At 46.0% G+C, this 21,274-nt stretch overlaps 1 protein-coding gene across 2 annotated transcripts in view; it reads left to right on the top strand.

Moving 5' to 3' along the window:
• Positions 1 to 10,456: 10,456 nt before the first annotated feature.
• The window catches only part of kctd14 (potassium channel tetramerization domain containing 14), a 168,483-nt gene continuing 157,665 nt past the window's right edge, over positions 10,457 to 21,274 (top strand). For both annotated transcript variants that reach the window (XM_084318007.1, XM_084318006.1), the window contains exon 1: positions 10,457 to 10,573. In XM_084318007.1, coding sequence (XP_084174133.1) covers positions 10,520 to 10,573 — 54 coding nt within the window. In that variant the 5' untranslated portion in view covers positions 10,457 to 10,519. The remainder of the gene's footprint in view (positions 10,574 to 21,274) is intronic.

The raw sequence follows: 21,274 nt of genomic DNA on the forward strand, positions 1-21,274 counted from the left end.
AGGATAGCAGCCAGCTTCCTTCTCATGCTCCTCTCTGCCACCATCTCTATAGTCTGACCAGCTCGACTCCCACCGCTAGCCTTCCTCACCAGCTTGTTCAGTTTGTTGGTGTCCCAACAAACTGAACAGCGATCAAAGTCACTTACCCCTACCTCAAACCTCATTCTATACAGTGTAGGGCTGGGCGGTTAATCGATTTCATCGATTAATTCAAATGAATGAGGATGATTTTCAAAAAAAGAAAAAAAAAATGTCAAGTCACCTTTTATTTTACAAAAAGTGATGTGTGGTGAAAGTTAGATTTGCACTTTATTAATCCCAATAGGGAAATTCATTCTTGTTTGATGATCAAGAGGCACTTTTTATTTGTTTTAAGTGAAGTTTGCTGAAAAAGCTTTTCATAAATAGACAGTACAGTTTAGTATAATATTGCAGTTTAGCATAACAGGATAACATAGCATTGCAGTATAGGCTAGTATGAGTATAGTAATATAGTATATAGCAGCGTAACATAGAATAATAATATATTAAAATATTGTATTTACTTTATACCAATATGGTGTGGTATAAATAGTATGATTTAGTTATATTATAATAAAATAAAAATTATAAAATGATATAGTATAGAAGTATAGAATAATACATTATATAAATGTATAGATACATGTGTGTGTGTGTGTGTGTGTGTGTGTGTATAAATTAATGAACCTAAATATGTAGTTTGACTGATAGATACACAAAATGGGTTTATTTATGTTGATTTAATTTAGTTGTGTTGATGTTTCCATCTTTGCAAAATAGGTATATTCTGTTTGGTTTTCCGCAATAAGTCTATGGGTGTGCTGTATGTGTGTAGGGGCGGGTATATATACGAATTTTTCTTCTTCCTGTTTGTTCTGAAGGATCAGATTAAACCGAATATATATATTTATTTATATATATATATTTAATTGTATTTGTATATCCCCTGATATCCCCTGATATCCCTTGTATATTCCTTGTACAATATGCATTGAATATCCCTTCTAGTCTACTGAACATCCCATAATAGTCTCCATTCTACCATTGGACGAGACCTTGGTGCCAGGTCGCCATACCCCTCAGACCAAGTTCAATCGTACCGCTCAACATGTATGGACAAGTCCTAGTTCCGCGTAGGAATATGTCTACCGCACCACTAATGGTACTATTTATTCATAGTGCGTATATATACTGCGCTATTAAAGTAGAACTTTCTTTTAGTCCAGTTCCTTACCCTCCAACAGAGTGACAGACGCAAAAGCCTCCCCGCGAACCACGTGTGGGCAGTAAGGCCAATTCGGCCCAGTATCGGCATTGAGACATCGTGTATATTAATATTTGAATAGTCATATTTGGCACTATATCGTCGAGTTGGACGTATTCTATTAAGCTAATAATAGTCTATTCATATATAGTGCCTCGTGCGGTAAGAGTTCTATAGTAATCAGCACCCCCATCGTTTCGGGCATCAGCTGGACGCTTATCCAGGGTGGTTGACCCCACGTGAAGCTGCACCCGAGGAGCTCCAGGCCAAAGAGCGAGTGGACCTGTATATTGGATTATTCTACCGACGACGGCTAGCCTTCCCCGGCTTGGATTATGCTTTGTATACTTTGATTATTCTATGGATAAAGGCCAACACTGCGGTGTGTTGGAAATACCCCCCCCGGAGAGGACGACAGGTGAGACGGCGCTCTGCACAGTGAGGTCGCCTCACGTCTCTCCGTCGTGGACCGGAGGACGCCGGCCACAGAGGGTCCAACTGCATTCATCTGTGGATCGAGGATCGTTGGGCACCGTGTCGCACAACTGTGGACTCTCCCAAGATACCCTCGGCCAGACGGGATCCAGCCAGTGACTCTCTAACCCCCCCCCCCCCTCCAGCTGTCCTACAAGCAGTCGGAACCTTCCCCTAGTGTATCCAGCTATATAATCATTCAAGTATCATCGCTATTGTTCCCTAAATATTCCAGGTTGTATATTTGCTTCCTGCGCAATCAGAGATTGGACATTCGATATTGATCTACCTACGAATACTCATTTGCCATAAAAGTGCATACTATTTCAAATCATAAATGTAATTAAGTGATCGTTGTACATACCTTTTGCTATGTATTAAAACTCAAACTTTCGATTTGGTACATTTGTGTTGGATCCGTTTATCAGGTGGGAGTGTTCAACATATTCATACCTAGTACTGGGTGGCCAGAGTCTAAAGTACAAGAGGTAGTGGTAGTAAGTATCATATCTAACCATACAGTCAGGGAATTGTACCCCTCAGTTACAATTGGTCCTTCGAGCCGGATGGTAATCAGTGTAATATTAATATAGTGTTATTAATATTAAAATGGCCTATGATGAACACTCCACGAAACGATCCTCCTAACCAACAACGCCCGCGGCGCAAATGACAGCTCCCTCAGTACCTAGAGGCTTACGCTGTCAGTCAACAACCTAGTCTTCTACCAACAGTAAACGCGGTAAAACTAGAAAGTAAAATTATGTCTAACCCTAACGACCAGGCTACCCCGACCATAGAGGCCCCTATGGGTTCTAATGTAACTGACCAAGCTCACGGTGGGGACCAGGGGGAACCAGACATGACTTTACACCCCGCCAATACCGAAGAAGTAGTCCCCGACGAGTCCCGGGAGGAAGACAACACTACCGAGAGAGAACTCGGCACGGAAGAAGATGAGGAGAGCACCGTGGAGATAGAGCTCCAGGACTCCGCACGGAGTACCCCAAGGGACGGCTCCCCTATACAACCGTCTTCTCCCAGCGAGGCAGAGAGGACACTACAGCAGGCATTCCTCGTCAGCCTGAAAGCCTCTACTGAACGCGATAGACTCCAGGGTGAACGCGATCGATTGCAGATACAGCAACGGAGCGAAGAAGAGCACATACGCCTGGAAATAAGACGCATTCAGATGGAAGAGAATATGGCAAGAGACCGGGCCGACGCCCAGCGCGCCGCCACCGGTGCCCAGAGAGAATCGGATCTCACCAAGCGCGAAGCCGAGCGCGACAGAGCACAAGCGCAACTAATAGAACAGCTGATCAGAAGGACAACACCCCCTCCCTCCACCAGAGGCTCCAGGAACTTGTCTAGACATCACTCCAGGGCGGCATCCCCTAGCCGAGTAAGCAACCCTGAACTTGACCAACAGACGAGGTCTATACCCCCCGCAGACCCCCTTCCCCAACCGGTCCAAGCGAGACCCAGCCACCGGGAAGGAGCAGCATACACTGCGGAGAGGCTAAATCAGAGACTACAAGCCCTGGATGACCTAACGGAAGACGAAGAGGAAGAGGAGGAGAACCACGCCCGACGACAGCACAGTACTCTACCGGACCAGGAGGTCCAGTACAGCCCAGGCTATACCCCCGCGGAGCTGCGCTACAGACCCCCGACGCTATTCACGGGTGAGCACGACGCACGACCCGCACCGAGGAACAGCACCTGGACCAGCGGGCCATGGTACACAGCCGGTACCAGCCCACGCCAAGGAGCAGGAGGAGACTCGCCTAGGAGGCCTCTCCCCCAACGCTCGCCGATGTATCAACAATCCGCGTCATACATTGGCACACCTATGGTACCAGACTTCACCCAGGAGAACCGGGCCCAGTATACGGAGCTCCGCATGTGTCTGGAGACAATGTTGGTGGAAGTCATTGATGAACGCCATAAATACGCGATACTACTGAAGCATTTAAAGGTACCCCGCGCGCACAACATAGCGCTCGCCTACGCCACTTCCACGACCCCATACACCGCAGCGCTGGTAGCGTTGGACCAGAGATATGGACGTATATGGGATTACGTGATCCAGGAGATCAGGCACATCGACCGCCTACCCCCAGCAACAGACAATCGAGCACTGGACGACCTGTCCATCAGAGTGCAGTCCCTGGTAGGGATGCTGGGAGCGCAGAGGGAAAAGGGTAGGCATGAACTATACGCCAACTCAAATGTAGAGAGGATCTTGGAGAAGCTACCGCCCGCCCGACAGGAGCGCTTTAGGCGGCAGAGTGACCACCGAGACCCTAATGGCCCCGAACCGAACCTCCTCGATCTAGCCGACTTCCTGGCGAGAGAAGTCAGCAGCTTACGGCTAGATACATTCGGACGGAGCACCCCTGGCTCCAGAGAAGGAACCAGGAGACTAAATGATGGAAGAAGATCGGTGACTGTCATGCACCAATCGGAGTCAGTGCCAAGCAGTAGGAGCCACAGTACCCCCTCAAGAAAGGAGAAGTGGAAGATAGTTTGCCCCTACTGTGAGAAAGAACACTGGCTGTCACAATGTGACTCATTCCCCAAGATGAATGCGGAGGAAGCGAGTCAATGGATAAAGTCCAACAGACGCTGTTTTCGCTGTGCGCGATCACACATGGCAGCCGAATGCCGCTTAAAGAAAAAGTGCAGTCGGTGCAATGGAGCCCATCTGGACATACTCCACGACAGTAACAGACGGCGGCCTCCACCCGCACCATCAAGCAGCAAAGCAAGCGTCATGTACATCGACCCCGCCAGCAGCAGCGGAGCCAGAGTGCTCTTAAAGGTAGTCCGTGTGACATTGAGCTACCAGAATAAAGTCATGGACACTTACGCCGTCCTTGATGACGGGTCAGAGAAGACCCTTCTGCTCGCGTCCGCTGCGGCCCAGCTAGGGCTGCGGGGGAGCGAAAACCAAATGACAATTCGGACAATAAGAAGAGATTTGAAAACGATAAAGGGCGAGAATGTCTCATTCTCTATCGCAGCAAGCGGCCAGCCCGAGCGACGGTACAGGATTACAGACGCTTTCACCATCCAAGAAATAGGACTGTCACGGTACACATACCCCGTAGCCAAGCTGATGGAGAAATATGTACATCTACGCAAGCTACCGATCCCACTCATAGACGGTGCTACCCCGACACTGTTGATAGGCTCCGACCATGCAGACCTCATTGTCCCGATAGACCGGGTTCATACCGGACCCAGAGGCTGTCCTGCAGCAGTCGAGACCCGCCTAGGATGGACTCTCCAAGGCCCACTCGCCAAATCTCTCAACCGAACCACAGCCACTAGCTGTCTCCACTCCCGAGTCACAGAGGGAGACACCGCACTCCTGCAGCATGTAGAGAGGCTATGGACCTTAGAACAAATGCCATTTAAGAACGAAAAGAAAGACATTCGCTCTAAAGACGACATCTACGCCATTAACCTCCTCGAGACGGGAACAAAGAGAGTCCCAGTCAGCGGCGTGTTGAGATACGCCACGCCACTCCTGCGGCGGGAAGGGATGCCTACCTTTCACGCAAAGAAAGACACCACAGAGCGGTACCTACTAAACACAGAGCGGCGCTTAGCCAAGGACCCCGCCCAAGAAAGTGTATACCGCGCTGAGATTGAGAAGCTCATCACAGCGGGACACGTCACAAAGATTGACATTAAAGAGGCCGACCAGACGACTGAATCGTGGTACGTGCCCCACCACAAGGTTCATCACAACGGCAAAGACCGCATCGTGTTTAACTGCAGCTACCAGATCGGATCCCAAAATCTGAATAAAGAGCTATTGCCCGGTCCTACACTCGGCCCCTCCCTACTAGGCGTACTACTCCGCTTCCGCCAGGACAAGGTGGCTATCAGCGGGGATATCAAAGGGATGTTCCTGCAGGTGAGATTAGTAGAGGAGGACAAGCCCCTGTTGCGGTTCCTATGGAGAGAGAGGCCAGGAGATGAGCACCCAGCCATCTACCAATGGGAAGTCCTCCCTTTCGGAACTACATGCAGCCCATGCTGTGCTACATTTGCACTGCAGGGACATGTCGCAGAGGACCCAGCAGCGGACGAAGAGGTCCGACACAGTGTGAAGAACAGCTTCTACGTAGATAACTGTCTACAAAGCGTTTCGACCCAGGAAGAAGCCGAGGCTCTCCTACTTAAACTCCGCGCCTCTTTGATCAAAGGCGGCTTTGATCTCAGGCAGTGGGCCAGCAGCGATCCGCACGTACTGCGCAGCCTCTCCTCCGAGGACAAGGCAGCGAGCAGCGAGACCTGGATGGCCACAATCCCAGGAGAAGCCCAAGAGATGACACTAGGACTAGTGTGGCGCTTCAAAACAGATTCGCTCCACTATAGACACAAACCCCTGACCACGGAGCAGGGAAGGTCGACGGCAATACCGACCACCAGACGGAGTGTGTACAGAACACTCGCCCGACAATATGACCCGTTAGGATGTATACTACCGTACACCACCAGGGCAAAGATGATTGTACGAGCATTGTGGGACAAGGACCAGGGCTGGGACGACCCCATTCCCGCACACCTTGCATCCACCTGGAGAGAGTGGGAGATGGAACTCCACTCACTCCCAGGCGTTAATATACGCCAAAGCTACTTCCCACCCACGGTGAGGCCAGAGACATGTAAAATGGATATACACGTCTTCAGTGACGCCTCCGAGGTCGCCTACGGATCAGTAGCCTACTTGCGGGCCCAAGAAGAGGGGGGAGAGATCTACACAGCATTCATCCTCGCCCGCTCGAGAATAGCCCCACGCAAGCAACAGTCTATCCCACGTCTAGAGCTCTGCGCAGCCCTCGCAGGAGCGCATCTAGCCACGCTCATCCAACGTGAGCTCACCATTCCGGTGCATAGAACAATCCTGTGGTCAGATTCCACGACAGTACTCGCCTGGATCAAATCGGATTCATGCAAATACAAAGTCTTCGTGGGAGTCAGAGTCACTGAGATTCAAGAGTTAACCGGAGAGTTAACCGGAGAAGCAAACTGGCGCTATGTTGATACAAAACACAACCCAGCTGACGTCATCACCCGGGGAATGTCCCTAGATGACTTAACCCGTCGTAACATCTACAGTGACGGACCAGCATTCCTCAAGCTCCCGGAAGGAGATTGGCCCACGCCCACCCCGAGGGAAGCAAGTGACGAGGAGGCTGAGAATAAGAAACCTATGTTCTGTGGATTGAGCACTGTTGTCTCCGCAGACCCCAACATAGACGATTGCATTACCATAGAGAGTGCGCAGCAACGGACATTCCTGCGGCACCACCCAGAGATTCAGTCCCCCGCTGATATGTCAGCAGCTGACTACGAGGAAGCAGAACTGCTTCTACTGCAACGAGCCCAGAGAGACTCGTTCCCCGATGAACTAGACTGTCTACAGGGAGGAAAGCCCGTCCCATCAGACAGCAGATTGATTCATCTGGCCCCCGAGAGTGACACACATACCCTCATCAGAGTGGGTGGTCGCCTGCGGAGAGCCCCCAATTTACCGGATGACATTAAGTACCCGATCGTATTGAACAGCCGACACAAGGTCACAGAGCTGATTATAAAGAAATACGACGAGGATGTACACCACGCAGGAGCAGAGAGAGTCTTCGCGGAGATCAGACGTCGTTACTGGATACTTCAAGGAAGAGAGGCGGTGCGACGCTTCCAGCGAACCTGTCTAGACTGCCGAAAGTGGCGCGAGCAGCCCAGCATACCACGGATGGCTGACCTACCTCCATGTCGCCTCCGACTCGGCGACAAGCCATTCCACTCAACAGGCATGGACTGTTTTGGCCCGCTGCACATAAAGAAAGGAAGAGGCACCGAGAAGCGGTGGGGTATTGTATTCAAATGCATGACCACCAGAGCGATACATATCGAGCTCCTTCCGACCATGAGCACAGACTCATTCCTTATGGCCTTCCGAAGATTCACATCACGGAAAGGAAAACCGTCTACATTATTGTCCGATCACGGGACAAACTTCAAAGGCGGAGAAAGAGAGCTGAGGGAGAGCTTCCAAGCTATGGGCCCAGAACTTAAGACCCACCTCGCTCCAGCCCAGATTGACTTCCAATTCAACCCCCCAAACGCACCCCACTTTGGTGGAACTTGGGAACGAGAAGTACGTTCTATAAAGACAGCCCTGTACGCAGTACTTGGGGCCCAGACTGTGGCGGAAGAAGTCCTAATGACAGTCCTCACGGAGATTGAGGGAGTATTGAACTCAAAGCCCCTCGGTTACGTCTCCAGTGATGTAGCAGATGTCGACCCAGTCACCCCCAACACCCTCCTGATGGGGCGGCTAGATCCCGCGTTACCCCAGACAATGTACCGGCCTGAAGAAGCGAACGGCCGACGAATGTGGAGGTACAGCCAAGTATTAGCCGACAAGTTTTGGAGCAGTTTCCTACTGCACTACCTACCGTCTCTACAGACCCGCCAGAAGTGGGTAAAAGAGAGAGACAATTTGACGGAAGGAACAGTCGTCATGATTATTGACCAGTCACTACCCAGAGCTATGTGGCCGGCTGGCCGCGTAAGCAAAGTGATCACCGGTGCCGATGGCAAGGTCCAAGCAGCTGAAGTACTCGTCCAAGGGCGCACTTACACCCGTCCTGTGGCGAGGCTCATAGAACTGCCCCGACTCCCAGACACAATCGATGATGACTATGACCCTATGACTTTGTGAGTTGACTGACCCTTACAGCGAACCCTTGAGTGGTAGACAGTGCGGTTAATCTGTCTCTGCTTAACTAATTAGGTTGGGACCAATTAGGGGGCGGCTGTTCTGAAGGATCAGATTAAACCGAATATATATATTTATTTATATATATTTAATTGTATTTGTATATCCCCTGATATCCCCTGATATCCCTTGTATATTCCTTGTACAATATGCATTGAATATCCCTTCTAGTCTACTGAACATCCCATAATAGTCTCCATTCTACCATTGGACGAGACCTTGGTGCCAGGTCGCCATACCCCTCAGACCAAGTTCAATCGTACCGCTCAACATGTATGGACAAGTCCTAGTTCCGCGTAGGAATATGTCTACCGCACCACTAATGGTACTATTTATTCATAGTGCGTATATATACTGCGCTATTAAAGTAGAACTTTCTTTTAGTCCAGTTCCTTACCCTCCAACAGAGTGACAGACGCAAAAGCCTCCCCGCGAACCACGTGTGGGCAGTAAGGCCAATTCGGCCCAGTATCGGCATTGAGACATCGTGTATATTAATATTTGAATAGTCATATTTGGCACTATATCGTCGAGTTGGACGTATTCTATTAAGCTAATAATAGTCTATTCATATATAGTGCCTCGTGCGGTAAGAGTTCTATAGTAATCAGCACCCCCATCGTTTCGGGCATCAGCTGGACGCTTATCCAGGGTGGTTGACCCCACGTGAAGCTGCACCCGAGGAGCTCCAGGCCAAAGAGCGAGTGGACCTGTATATTGGATTATTCTACCGACGACGGCTAGCCTTCCCCGGCTTGGATTATGCTTTGTATACTTTGATTATTCTATGGATAAAGGCCAACACTGCGGTGTGTTGGAAATACCCCCCCCGGAGAGGGCGACAGGTGAGACGGCGCTCTGCACAGTGAGGTCGCCTCACGTCTCTCCGTCGTGGACCGGAGGACGCCGGCCACAGAGGGTCCAACTGCATTCATCTGTGGATCGAGGATCGTTGGGCACCGTGTCGCACAACTGTGGACTCTCCCAAGATACCCTCGGCCAGACGGGATCCAGCCAGTGACTCTCTAACCCCCCCCCCCCCCCTCCAGCTGTCCTACAAGCAGTCTGAACCTTCCCCTAGTGTATCCAGCTATATAATCATTCAAGTATCATCGCTATTGTTCCCTAAATATTCCAGGTTGTATATTTGCTTCCTGCGCAATCAGAGATTGGACATTCGATATTGATCTACCTACGGATACTCATTTGCCATAAAAGTGCATACTATTTCAAATCATAAATGTAATTAAGTGATCGTTGTACATACCTTTTGCTATGTATTAAAACTCAAACTTTCGATTTGGTACATTTGTGTTGGATCCGTTTATCAGGTGGGAGTGTTCAACATATTCATACCTAGTACTGGGTGGCCAGAGTCTAAAGTACAAGAGGTAGTGGTAGTAAGTATCATATCTAACCATACAGTCAGGGAATTGTACCCCTCAGTTACACTGTTCCTTTCGGCCATGGAATTTGGTGGATTATATTAATATTTACTGTTGGACTGTGGTAATTCCATGTACGAATAAATAAATGATGACGTTTGGTGAAAAAGCAAGTTATTGCACTATTAATCCCAATAGGGATATTCATCTTTGTTTGATCAAGAGTAACCTTTTATATACAATAGTATATATAGCATTATTGTACACTATCATACTATGGGTTATATATGCAGGTGTATGCGTATAGAAATGATTATATGCAGGTATATTCAGACAGATATGGATATGCGGTAAATATAAATATACATACTGATACACTACTATACCGCATTGTTGTACATGCCATCAAGGGCAGTAAGTAAAGTTTCTGACACCGCCCTCCCCAGCGAACCATGTCCGTATTAGACCCCGCCCCTGGAAACCTACCTGCTGTTCATAGTGAAGCGGTCTAGCTTTCGCTTATCTTCGCAGCCTACAGGTCTACTGACGACCGATGCTGCAGGGACCAACATGAGTCTTCCAGACTACAAGTCGCCCGGAAAACAATCTTCCCCCGCTGTGCTGGTATGTAGTTTTCTTACTTTTCTACTTGGTGGACTCTATTTAGCCATTGGTAATCGATGCAGAACATGTTCGGATCTCCGCAGGGCAGCCCTAACTAACGCACCTGTTCAGGTTGAGTGTGTAATAGGCCTTTACTTTGATGATTCAGGCTAAATATATATTTGCAGACCTTGAATAACTTGGAACAGGTTATCCAGGTGTCTCGGATCACAGCTGCCAGAGTTCGGGCGAGTTACGTCACTTAATCACAACAATATATTTACATTAATTTAGCTGACAATTTTATCCAAAGCGACTTACAAGTTCTGTACGACAAGTCAGCAGGAAGGGTACAACTCTTACAGATGAGTAACAATCAGAAGTGCACAGTGGTGCGTTATTGAAATCATCTGGGGTGACACGCACCACGTGCACGCGCGCTCCCGCGAATGCGCATTTAATGTCCCCTCGCTTGGGCACAGACTAAAGACAGTGCCTAATTGCCTCTACGAATGGAATGTAACACTAGTGCTCATGCCACGCGGTACCACGCCGTTCCACCACTTTTCTGAGCCGAAGCACGCACATGCACGCGCGTGCACACAACAATGCGTTCACAACTTTCACTCGACTCGTGCGCAGTGTTGCGATGCTCATATCAACACTGGCTGCACGCACGCTAATGACGCCACATGCACGCATGCTCCCAGGCGCGTGCGCGCGCTCCCGCGCATGCGCATAAATGTACCCTCGCATAAGAACAGACTAAAAACAATGCCTAATTGCCTCTATGAATGGGATGTAACACCTGATGACCGGCGCTATTGATATGCAAAGTAGCCAGGTGTGTACTGCGAGTTGGCGCATCAGTCGAGTGCAGCACATTCCTGCAGTGTGCATGCGCATGCACATCCGTGCGTGTGCGTGCACAGCTTCTGCTCACAAAACTTTGGTTGCACGGAGTGCAATCTCGTCCCATGAGCAATGCATCTCTGCTCGTGCGCCAAGTGCTATCCAGGGACGTGCACAGGACTTTAGAGGGGCAGGTGCTCAAAGGCTGAAAAGGGCACTATACCTGTGTGTGTTTTAACCGAGCGCGCTCAGCGCGCAAGCCCGATTTTTAACACTTTGAGTGCCAGCGACGTGTTATGTCGTCTTTTCATGCCCCCCGTTGAGTGCCGACGACGCAAATTGTCGTTTGATTTTTTTTATTAGCGATCTGAATTCATATTTCATCAACCGAGTCTGGTGGATCTGTGTGGGGCGAGCCAACTGGCTCCATTATGCTGGCGAGGGATCTGATGAACATGGAAGTGATCGCGAGTTGGAAAGCAGCCTGGAATATATATTTACAGCAGCCAATAATCAATCAATAAACGCGATCGATATTTGGAATGGCGATCAGGAATTGGAATAATCTTTTTGGAGAACATCTGATCTAAGGTAAGGAGTCTGTTACCAGTTTTACCAATCCCCCTTTTTATGCTTTTTGGGGGGTTTTGGTGATCAAATATTGAACTATAATAATCAGTGCAGGAGCTCACTTATCCTTGAAAGACACTTTTATCACTGACTTAAAAGGCCCACACATCTCCATAAATGTTCAGGGGGGAGGGAATAAGTGCTTACCCTACAGACCCCAAGAAGTGCTGTATATTCTGTATTGTTTAATATAAATGCATTTTTTATTCCAATTTGTATTTGAGATTCCCAAATCCCATCGGACTTGACTTCTTCGTGTCCCTCAATGAGTGTAATACCAGCATTCAACTGTATGCGCCACAGCGGTTTCTATCATCATCATCACCACCCACACTATGCATAAAATATAGGTCCTGCGAAGAGGCACGCTGAGGAGGCAGTGCAAACTGCAATGGAATATGGGGCATCTCTCTCTCTACCTAATATTTTGATTCTATCCTGACATTTTTCAGTTGGAAGGGCAGTCTATATGCGCATGCATTAAAGCATTCCGTCTCCAGACGGATTTCCGTCAATTTGATTGGGGAGATCCGTCCATTTGATTCGCGGTCTGACGGAATTGGCTACCTGGTATAATATGATTTGTAGATGCATACACATTTAAACAAAATTGAGCCAATCAGAGGCGCCAAATATGAAGAAAAAAAATCGCGCCGCGCCAAGCAGAGTCATCGAGAGACAGGACGCTGCTCGCTCCGGAGGCTCGCTCCGCGGTTGCAGCTGCAGTTGCAGTCTATTGGGCGAGTTACACATTTGCGAGGTCTGAGAAGTCTGTCCACCACATGGCAGGGTAACAAGATAGTCATGTAAAATAATTAAAAACTGCGTGTTTTGGTTTAACGAGTCGACTTTTTTGCAGCCTCGCGCGTCAAGTCAACTCTGCTTGTTGACCTAGTTTGTTTGTTTGTTTATTTGTTTGTTTATACCACGCTGCTTGCACTCGCTGCTATACCGATTAGCTAACGTTAGCTTAATAGCGTCGGTTAAATGGAAGGAGTAAGCCGGCCACTAAAAAGAGAACCCACCGCGGGGTTCTCAGATGAAAAGGATGAGCGGCACCACCTAACAAAAGAAAGTTTAGAGAGGAGAGGACGTTTGAAGAGACTGGCTAGGCAGCGCTACTGGGGGCTGTAGTGGTGAGTTGTTAACTTGTTCCGTGTGCCGCAACTATGTCAAAAACAGAAACAACACTTTTGTCATTGTCGTGTTACTTCACAGTACAATACGTGAGTCCCCTGCTGTGGTTGTGAGTATAAGTTTATTAGCTTAACTCCGTAGCAACATCACACAGGTGTATCTGTCTGTAGACAGTCTCCTCCCCACCATATATTCTCTCCCCACCGTATATCTTTTTTCTACCATCCCCTCCTAATGTACGGTCTCCTCCCCATCATATGTATATAATCTGTTAGGATCTATGGGTAACTACTGTATATTTCTCTCCCACCCCCTCCTAATGTACAGTCTCCTCCCCATCATATCATGTATATAATCTCTGTTAGGATCTATGGGTAACAGTACTGTATATTTTCTCCCACCCACCCACCCCCTCCTAATGTACAGTCTCCTCCCCATCATATGTATAATCTCTTGTCAGGATATATGGGTAACATTACTGTATATTTGCATATCGTATATGTCACAAATGTAACTACTATATACCTGTAGACTGTAGTATGTCCATATGCCATAAATGTCACTATGAATTGAAAATGGGGGACCCTGATGATGTAAACAAGACAAACGTCTTTCTCTGGTCTGCATCCCCTTAACAATTGTGTGTATTGAGCCATACTGTATTGTACCCATTCTGCAATCTGTTAAATATTGATTGAACATTTTATTAACAGAATTGCAGAATGGGTACAATAGAGTACGGCTCAATACACACAATTGTTAAGGGGATGCAGACCAGAGAAATACTTTTGTCTTGTTTACATCAGGGTCCCCCATTTTCAATTCATCATAACATATATGACACACATGACATACAGATAGACAATACTGCTACATCTATACATTTATGACATACCAGATTTACAAATACAGTATTGTTTGTGATACAAAAATAGTCTAAAAAAGAGAGTATATACATTGGAGGAGGTTGGGTAGGTGGGGTGGTACATTGGAGGTGGTTGGGTAGGCGGGGTGGGGTAACTGTACATTGGATTATCGACAAAACCTTACTTGGTCCCAAGAAGAGGGTCTTGTGTATTAAATAAAGTTTTCATTCATTCACTCTGGATCTGGTAAATCCAGTAGCAATACACACAATTGTTAAGGGGATGCAGACCAGAGAAAGATGTTTGTCTTGTTTACATAATCAGGGTCCCCCATTTTCAATTCATAGTGACATTTATGACATACACAACATACATGACATCATGACATTTATGACATGGGGACATACTTGACTTACAGGTATAGTACTGTTACATTTGTCACATATATGATAAGCAAATATACAGTACTGTTACCCAGAGATCCTAACAGTAAATATATACATATGATGAGGAGGAGACTGTACATTAGGAGGGGGTGGGTGGGTGGTAAAAAATATATACAAACGGTGGGGAGGAGACTGTCCATTGTTGTTGTGGCATAATTTGCTAAACGTGTTTAGTCCCTTGTTTGTATGATAACAAGCCGTTTAGTTCATGGTTCAAAGTAATGGGAAAGGGGTGCTAGCTCGCCATCAATCAGAAGCTAGCCACAAGACTTGCATTCACGCTCTCCAGCACACAGCCTCCCTGCCTGGCACAACAACCACAACAGTAGGGTATATAGTCACAGTCAGGACAGTAGGCTCTACAAGTAGGCTCCCTTAAAACGCTAACGCTATTAAAAAAAATAGTGGAGATTAAAATAAGAATATGACTTGGCCTGAAAAAAAGTTCAGTCAGGAGATTTTTTTTTGCTTTAATCCCTGTATGCGTAACGGGGAAAAAAAGGGCACTTTTTTTACGAGGCTCAAAAAGGCAGGTGCTCAAGCACCCCTTGGGCTCTTATGTGTGCACTGCACGTGCCTGCACCTATCACCTAGTTTTTCATAACAATAGCATAGCAATAGCATAACAAAGAACAAGAAGTGAAAAACCAAAATACAAGCCCTGTACCAATTGGTTGCTTGAGCTGTGGAACCTCTCACTATGTGACTTAATGGTCCCGACTGGAAGGATGAGACATTTCTTAAGTTGTGCTTCAGAAGGAAACTGTCCTTCTGTAAACTGTAAGTTACATTGTTAACACTTTAATCGCCGGGGTTAAATTCATAATTTACCATCCCTCGCCAGCCCTATTTAACATGGAGAAGTTCCCCTTCTTTGCAGGGCTATAACTTTTTTAATTCTATTGCTAAATTGCCATTATTATGGCCCATTCAATGTCCTATATGTATTGTTCAGGGTGTAGCAACGTTAAACTTTTTCATTCACATATTCATACTAAAATATGGTCTAAACGTATAAGTATGTTATCGTTTTCTGCAGCTTTCTTCAGAACGTGATTTATAGCCCTAAATGCATTATATTGATGATCAAATACAGTTTGGTAGGAATCTGTACGAGATAAAAAATGTCAAATGGACGTGCTTCTAGAAGTTTCTACGTATCATCTGATGATGACCGGATGGGCGGGGGATCGTTTATAATTCCGTGGGCAGCGTTAGATGATTCATCCAGAGTGGGTCATATGTTCATCAGATCAGTTAGTATAGAAGACGTTAGAAAATAACGCTGAATCTTACCGTGGCTTCCTCGCGCTGCTGGCAGATGAGCGTGGAACAGAATTTTTTCTATTATGGGATGTAGAAATGCCCGATCCATTTCCAGGTTGTATAAATAGTATATACGTCCAAATCATGTTGTTTTTTCGAGTTATTTGCACCGATCGATGTTCACTGTATCAAGACGGAGTCTCTCTAACGATAGCGAGTGGCCGGACCACATATGGATGAGCACTACCGGTTCAAAGGTTAATTTCCGGTTGGCGATCTGCCGATCGGCCACCAGATGGCGCTCTTGAACCGCTAGAGAGTTGAGAGGAGATCAGCAGTGTGTCTCAGGGCTCCGGAAAGGAAATATGATTTCGATGACAGATTTTTGAAATATTGACATCAAAGACGAGTTACGGCGTCTTCGGCAGAATGAGCATGGCTAGGAAAGACGAGTTACGGCGTTTTTTCGGCGATTAAAGTGTTAATTTAGTTTGTATTTACTTTATTTTAAAAAAAATGTATTATCTCTCCCCCCCCCCCCCCCCCCCCCTTCTTTTTTCGTTTTTTCCTCCCCTCCCAATGTTAGTCGTTATGCCAATTCCCAATCCGCTTCCTGGTCGTTGCGCACTCTACCCCCTACCGTCTGGGAGGGCGGAGACTATCACATGCTTCCTCCGACACATGTGTACCCAGCCCACCGCTTCTTTTCACCTGGCAGCGCGGACTCTCACTGAGAGTGTAACGTGTGGAAGGTCACACTACCTCTCTTAGATCCTTCCCTCGCTGTGCAGGCGCCCTGACCGAACTGTAGGAGTCGCTGTCCACAATGACCCAGACCCACCCACCGGCTTCCCTCCCGCTGACTCTGCCAATCGAGCCAGTATGACAGCCGGCAAAGCCGGAAGCAACGCTGACAGCTAGATTTGATACCAGTGTCTCTTGCGTTGGTGACGAGCGCCTTGCCCGCTGCGCCACCCAGCCGCTGTATTTACTTTTCTAGTTTTAAGTTAATTCAATTAAAGAAATTGTAACTACAATATTGTATCTACAATTACATTTAAAACATTGTTTGTTTTTCAACCATATCTGTTGACAATATAATTTCTTTATATATTGAAGGCTACATCCTGCTACCTTTTTCAGCTTCTCTATTTCAAGGCAATATTTACAAAAACTTAACTAAAACTAGTAATTTCCTATACAAACATGTTTCCTACTATTTATACATAATAATCATCTGTTCTGTACGCACGCGAGGGAACATGTATGCGCATCCGCATGCACGTGACGTAATTTAAACAGAGTACAGGCACTTCTGAAATGACCACTGCAGCCCTGGTAACAATGTTCATCAAACAGTGTTGAAACTTGGGTGCTGCAGTGTTCAGTGCATAGTAGTAGAGATACATATTAGTATAGTACTGTAGTGTAGTAATATAGACAAGAAAGACTAATTAGTGGAAGAGTGCATGATAGTAGAAGACAGTAAGAAGGTTGGTAGTTTTATTTTCTTCTTTCATTTCAGATATTGATTGAATATTAGGGATGGGTACCTTTCACATTTGAACCGATACCGGTACCGGTACCGGTACCTGTGAATCGATACCGGTACCCAACGGTACCTTTTTTCGGTACTTTAAAAAAAAAAAAAAAGTTTTTTTTTTTTTTTTTTTTTTTTTTTTTTTTTTTACTTTTTTCTTTTCATGTCAACGTTCACACGCACAATATATGCTTACCTAGGATTTGACTTGATTCAACAACAAAGCAGTCGGAGCAATGACAAGCCGAAAACTGTCGAAATTTTATTTACCTACCTCAGTCGTAAAAAAAAATCCAAACTTCAAATAACTACAATTTCGACAAGTTTTCGGCTTGTCATTGCTCCGACTGCTTTGTTGTTGAATCAAGTCAAATCCTAGGTAAGCATATATTGTGCGTGTGAACGTTGACATGAAAAGAGAAAAGTAAAAAAAAAAAAAAAAAAAAAAAAAAAAAAAAAATTAATAAAAAATATTTTTTTTTATTTTTTTTTAATTTTTTTTCCGGTTTCTCACTTGATTCGATACTCGGTAGTACCGACGTGTTTCGGTTCGGTACCTCAAAAGTACCGAATTCGGTACCCATCCCTATTGAATATTGATTGATTGATTGAAAACGCTATTAACAGATTGCAGAATGGGTATAATACAGTACGGCTCAATACACGCATGTCATTAATTGTGTGCGAGAGGTCGATCAGTGACCACGTTAGCGTATGCTAACGTTAGATGGAAACAAGACCATATAACGTTACTGGTGAAAAAGTGATTTACATTGGAATACTCCTGTGCCAACTTGCTGTACTTTGCTTGCAGGTCTGCAGCCATTATTGCTGGATTATGAATAGTCCCAACTTTAGCCAAGGTAACGTTAAAGCTAAAACTAGCTTTTCGGTTAGCGCTTCAGCTAATGCTAATAACACCAGCAAGCGAACCCATCAGAGCTCCCCGTCAACACCCCTCTCTCGGGACGATGGCATTTAAGAAAGTATCTGCTGTTAAAATGACAAACAGCATTGACACTTTAATTCACGGTCGATTAAAAACACGTTTGTTTTATAATGCTCACTCAGCAGACCGCACGCGTTGTTAATAAATGACGTCATATGGTATCGGAGCGCAGAATTAGAGGGTACTCGCCGATACCAGCATTTTAGGCAGTATCGGAGGCATTTTTGATACTGGTATCGGTATCGGAACAACTCTAGTAGTTAGAAGATGTAGGTGTCTTGATGGTGTGTAGTTAGAATATGTAGAGCAGAGGGGTCTTGAGGGTGTGTAGTTAAGATGCAGATCGTAGGGGTCTTGAGGGTGTGTAGTTAAAAGATGTAGAGCGGATTGCAGAGAGTGACTCCCCCCCCCTGCACAAAAAGGGCAGCAAATTAGACCCAGGCAACTACCGCCCAGTCCGCCCTGTTTCTATTCTTACCTGGCTCCATCTCGAAAGTCATGGAACAAATAGTCTACGAACAGGTCGAAAAGTACCTTGCGGAAAAAAAATCTAATCTACGAATTCCAATCTGGCTTCAGAACATCCCACTCCACGGACACATGCCTTCTCTATTTGAACGACCACATCAAACAAGAGGTGGACGGGGGCAAATACTGCAGCAATCCGGCATGGTCATGCTGGACCTACAAAAGGCCTTCGACACTGTCAATCACTCCATTTCTAAAAGCAATTGGTTTTTTTCAGTGAGCTGGATGCAATCCTAACTGGAGGGGAGAGAACAGATGGTGGAGGTAAACGGTACTCTAACTCAGGGGTTCCCAAACTTTTCAGGCCGGGACCCAGAAAATAAGGCGTCAGAGAGCCGCGGCCCAATGCACATCGTCAGGTTTTTTTTTTTTATTATTTTGCCAGGCGACCAATTTTTAAGCCAAATATCACTTCAATCCTATTAAGTTAGTTCAAGTTAGTTATTCATTTATATGTGCTATTTATGAGAGGGCTAACTTGTTGCAAAATTATAATGATAATAATAATAGCCTCATTAAAATACTATTGTTGCTTCGGTTGTTTTTCAGCATTTTATGTGCATAATCTGTTATTTAGTTTGAAATGTTCGTTGAAATAAGTAGATTTTTCGTTTTCGTTTATTTATTAAGTTAATATAAAACCATATAGTCACATTTTAGAATACAATAGAATAGAATTTTAGAATACAACTAGAAACACTGTCCTGGCCTGCTTCTAAATTCAGTGGCTGCTCGCGGCCCACCTTTGGGAACCACTGCTCTAACTCACTGTGGTGAGCTGTGGTGTTCCACAAGGAAGCATACTAGGACCGCTACTAGGGGTGGAACGATACGCATTAGAACCGTACACCGTTCGATACGACTTCCACGGTTCGGGGCGTCTGTGTATCGTACGTTCAGGGAATGCGCAAAAAAAAAAAAAAAAAAAAAATTGGCACGGAGCCGGGAGAGGTGAGCGCTGGCTGCAGCAGCAGCAGGTGCTAGTCAGTTTGTGTAAATGGCAAGCGCAATATAAATCAATCTTCATTACGACTTTAAAAACATAGCCATTAACATTACATAGGCCTACACACATCTTGCCATAACGTTAGCAGTTTGTACAACACAACGCACGTTTTAACTATGATAGCCCGCCAGCTAATACAGTCAATGAAATGTTATCGTAGCTACTAGCTAGCAGAGGAGAAAATGGGAGTCTGAGAGGTGGGGTGTTTAAAGACAATGATAGGCGTTTATTCAACATCCAAGAAGGCTAACATACAACTGTGTTTACTAACTACAAACCGGGACGCGTCAATTCTTTTGCCAACACACTTGCATTTTTCCACGATCTGATTGGCCACTGACGTTTCTGGTCATGTGACATCTGCACCAATCGTGTAACGCCTGTTTCTATCACTGGTTAAGCTTAGGCACTCTTTCGAAGTTGGTTACGGTTAGAGTTTGTCTTAGAGCAGGGCGATAGAACACCAGCCCTGATTCCAAACTCTAACCTTAACCAACTTCGAAAGTCGCCTAAGCTTAACCAGTGATGGAACTAGGCGTTAGGTAGTTTGCAGGCTGTTAGAGGTGGAAATAGGCGCAGAAACAGGCGTCACGCGATTGGCGCAGATGTCGCATGACCAGAAACGTCAGTGGCCAATCAGATCGCGGACAAATTTAAGTTTGTTGGTAAAAGGTTACACGCAACCGGGACTATTGCCACTTTTCCACTGCATGTTATGAACTCCTAACGTTGGCTGAGCTGAAGGTCCGTGCCGCTAAAATGTCCCTGCGGACCCGCCAACCCATAGATAGTTCCAACTCACCGAATTACGTAATCCACCACAGTTGCACTCAATATTTAAATAATGTTAGTCTAAATCAGTGATGCCGGTAACGCGTTACTAAGTAACGCGTTATTGTAATCTGATTACTTTCCCCCGAAAATAGTAATCTAACGCGTTAATCTTTAAAAGCCAGTAATCTGATTGCAGTTACTTGTCCAAGTGGCTGTGCATTACTATTTCGTTACTATCTCATCATAAATTCATAATGCATGCGGAATGCAGTATTTTATTTCGTTTTCGACAGTCAAAAATACATTTTTGAGCTGTTTTTCTTATTTGGGAGTGACGTGGTGTGGCAGTGAAAGGGTTACACAAGAATGTGTCCTCGCGGCGTGACTGGACTCTCTGTCTGTGAGTGACTCTGCTTTGGCCCAATCACATTCCCCATCCACAGTCTGCGAATCAGAGGCAGAGTAGGGCGGGTCTTCACAGCACGTCATGTGACATATGCGCCAATCGTCTGACAGCAGGGCTCCGTGGCATTCGTCTGAGAATTCCACCCCAAAACGCTTGTCTAAACGAAGTGAAACCGCAAGAAGACTAGAGAGACATTTATAAAAACAATTTAATAGTTACAGTTGATATAATTGAATAGTTCAGCCTGCATTTGTTAGATGTGAATGGATACACTGGTTTTGTAAAACCACTGGCTGGCTGCTCTAATGCTCTCCCACAGTTC

This window comes from Notolepis coatsorum (assembly GCF_963971535.1).
Source record: "Notolepis coatsorum genome assembly, chromosome: 7".
NCBI lineage: Eukaryota > Metazoa > Chordata > Actinopteri > Aulopiformes > Paralepididae > Notolepis > Notolepis coatsorum.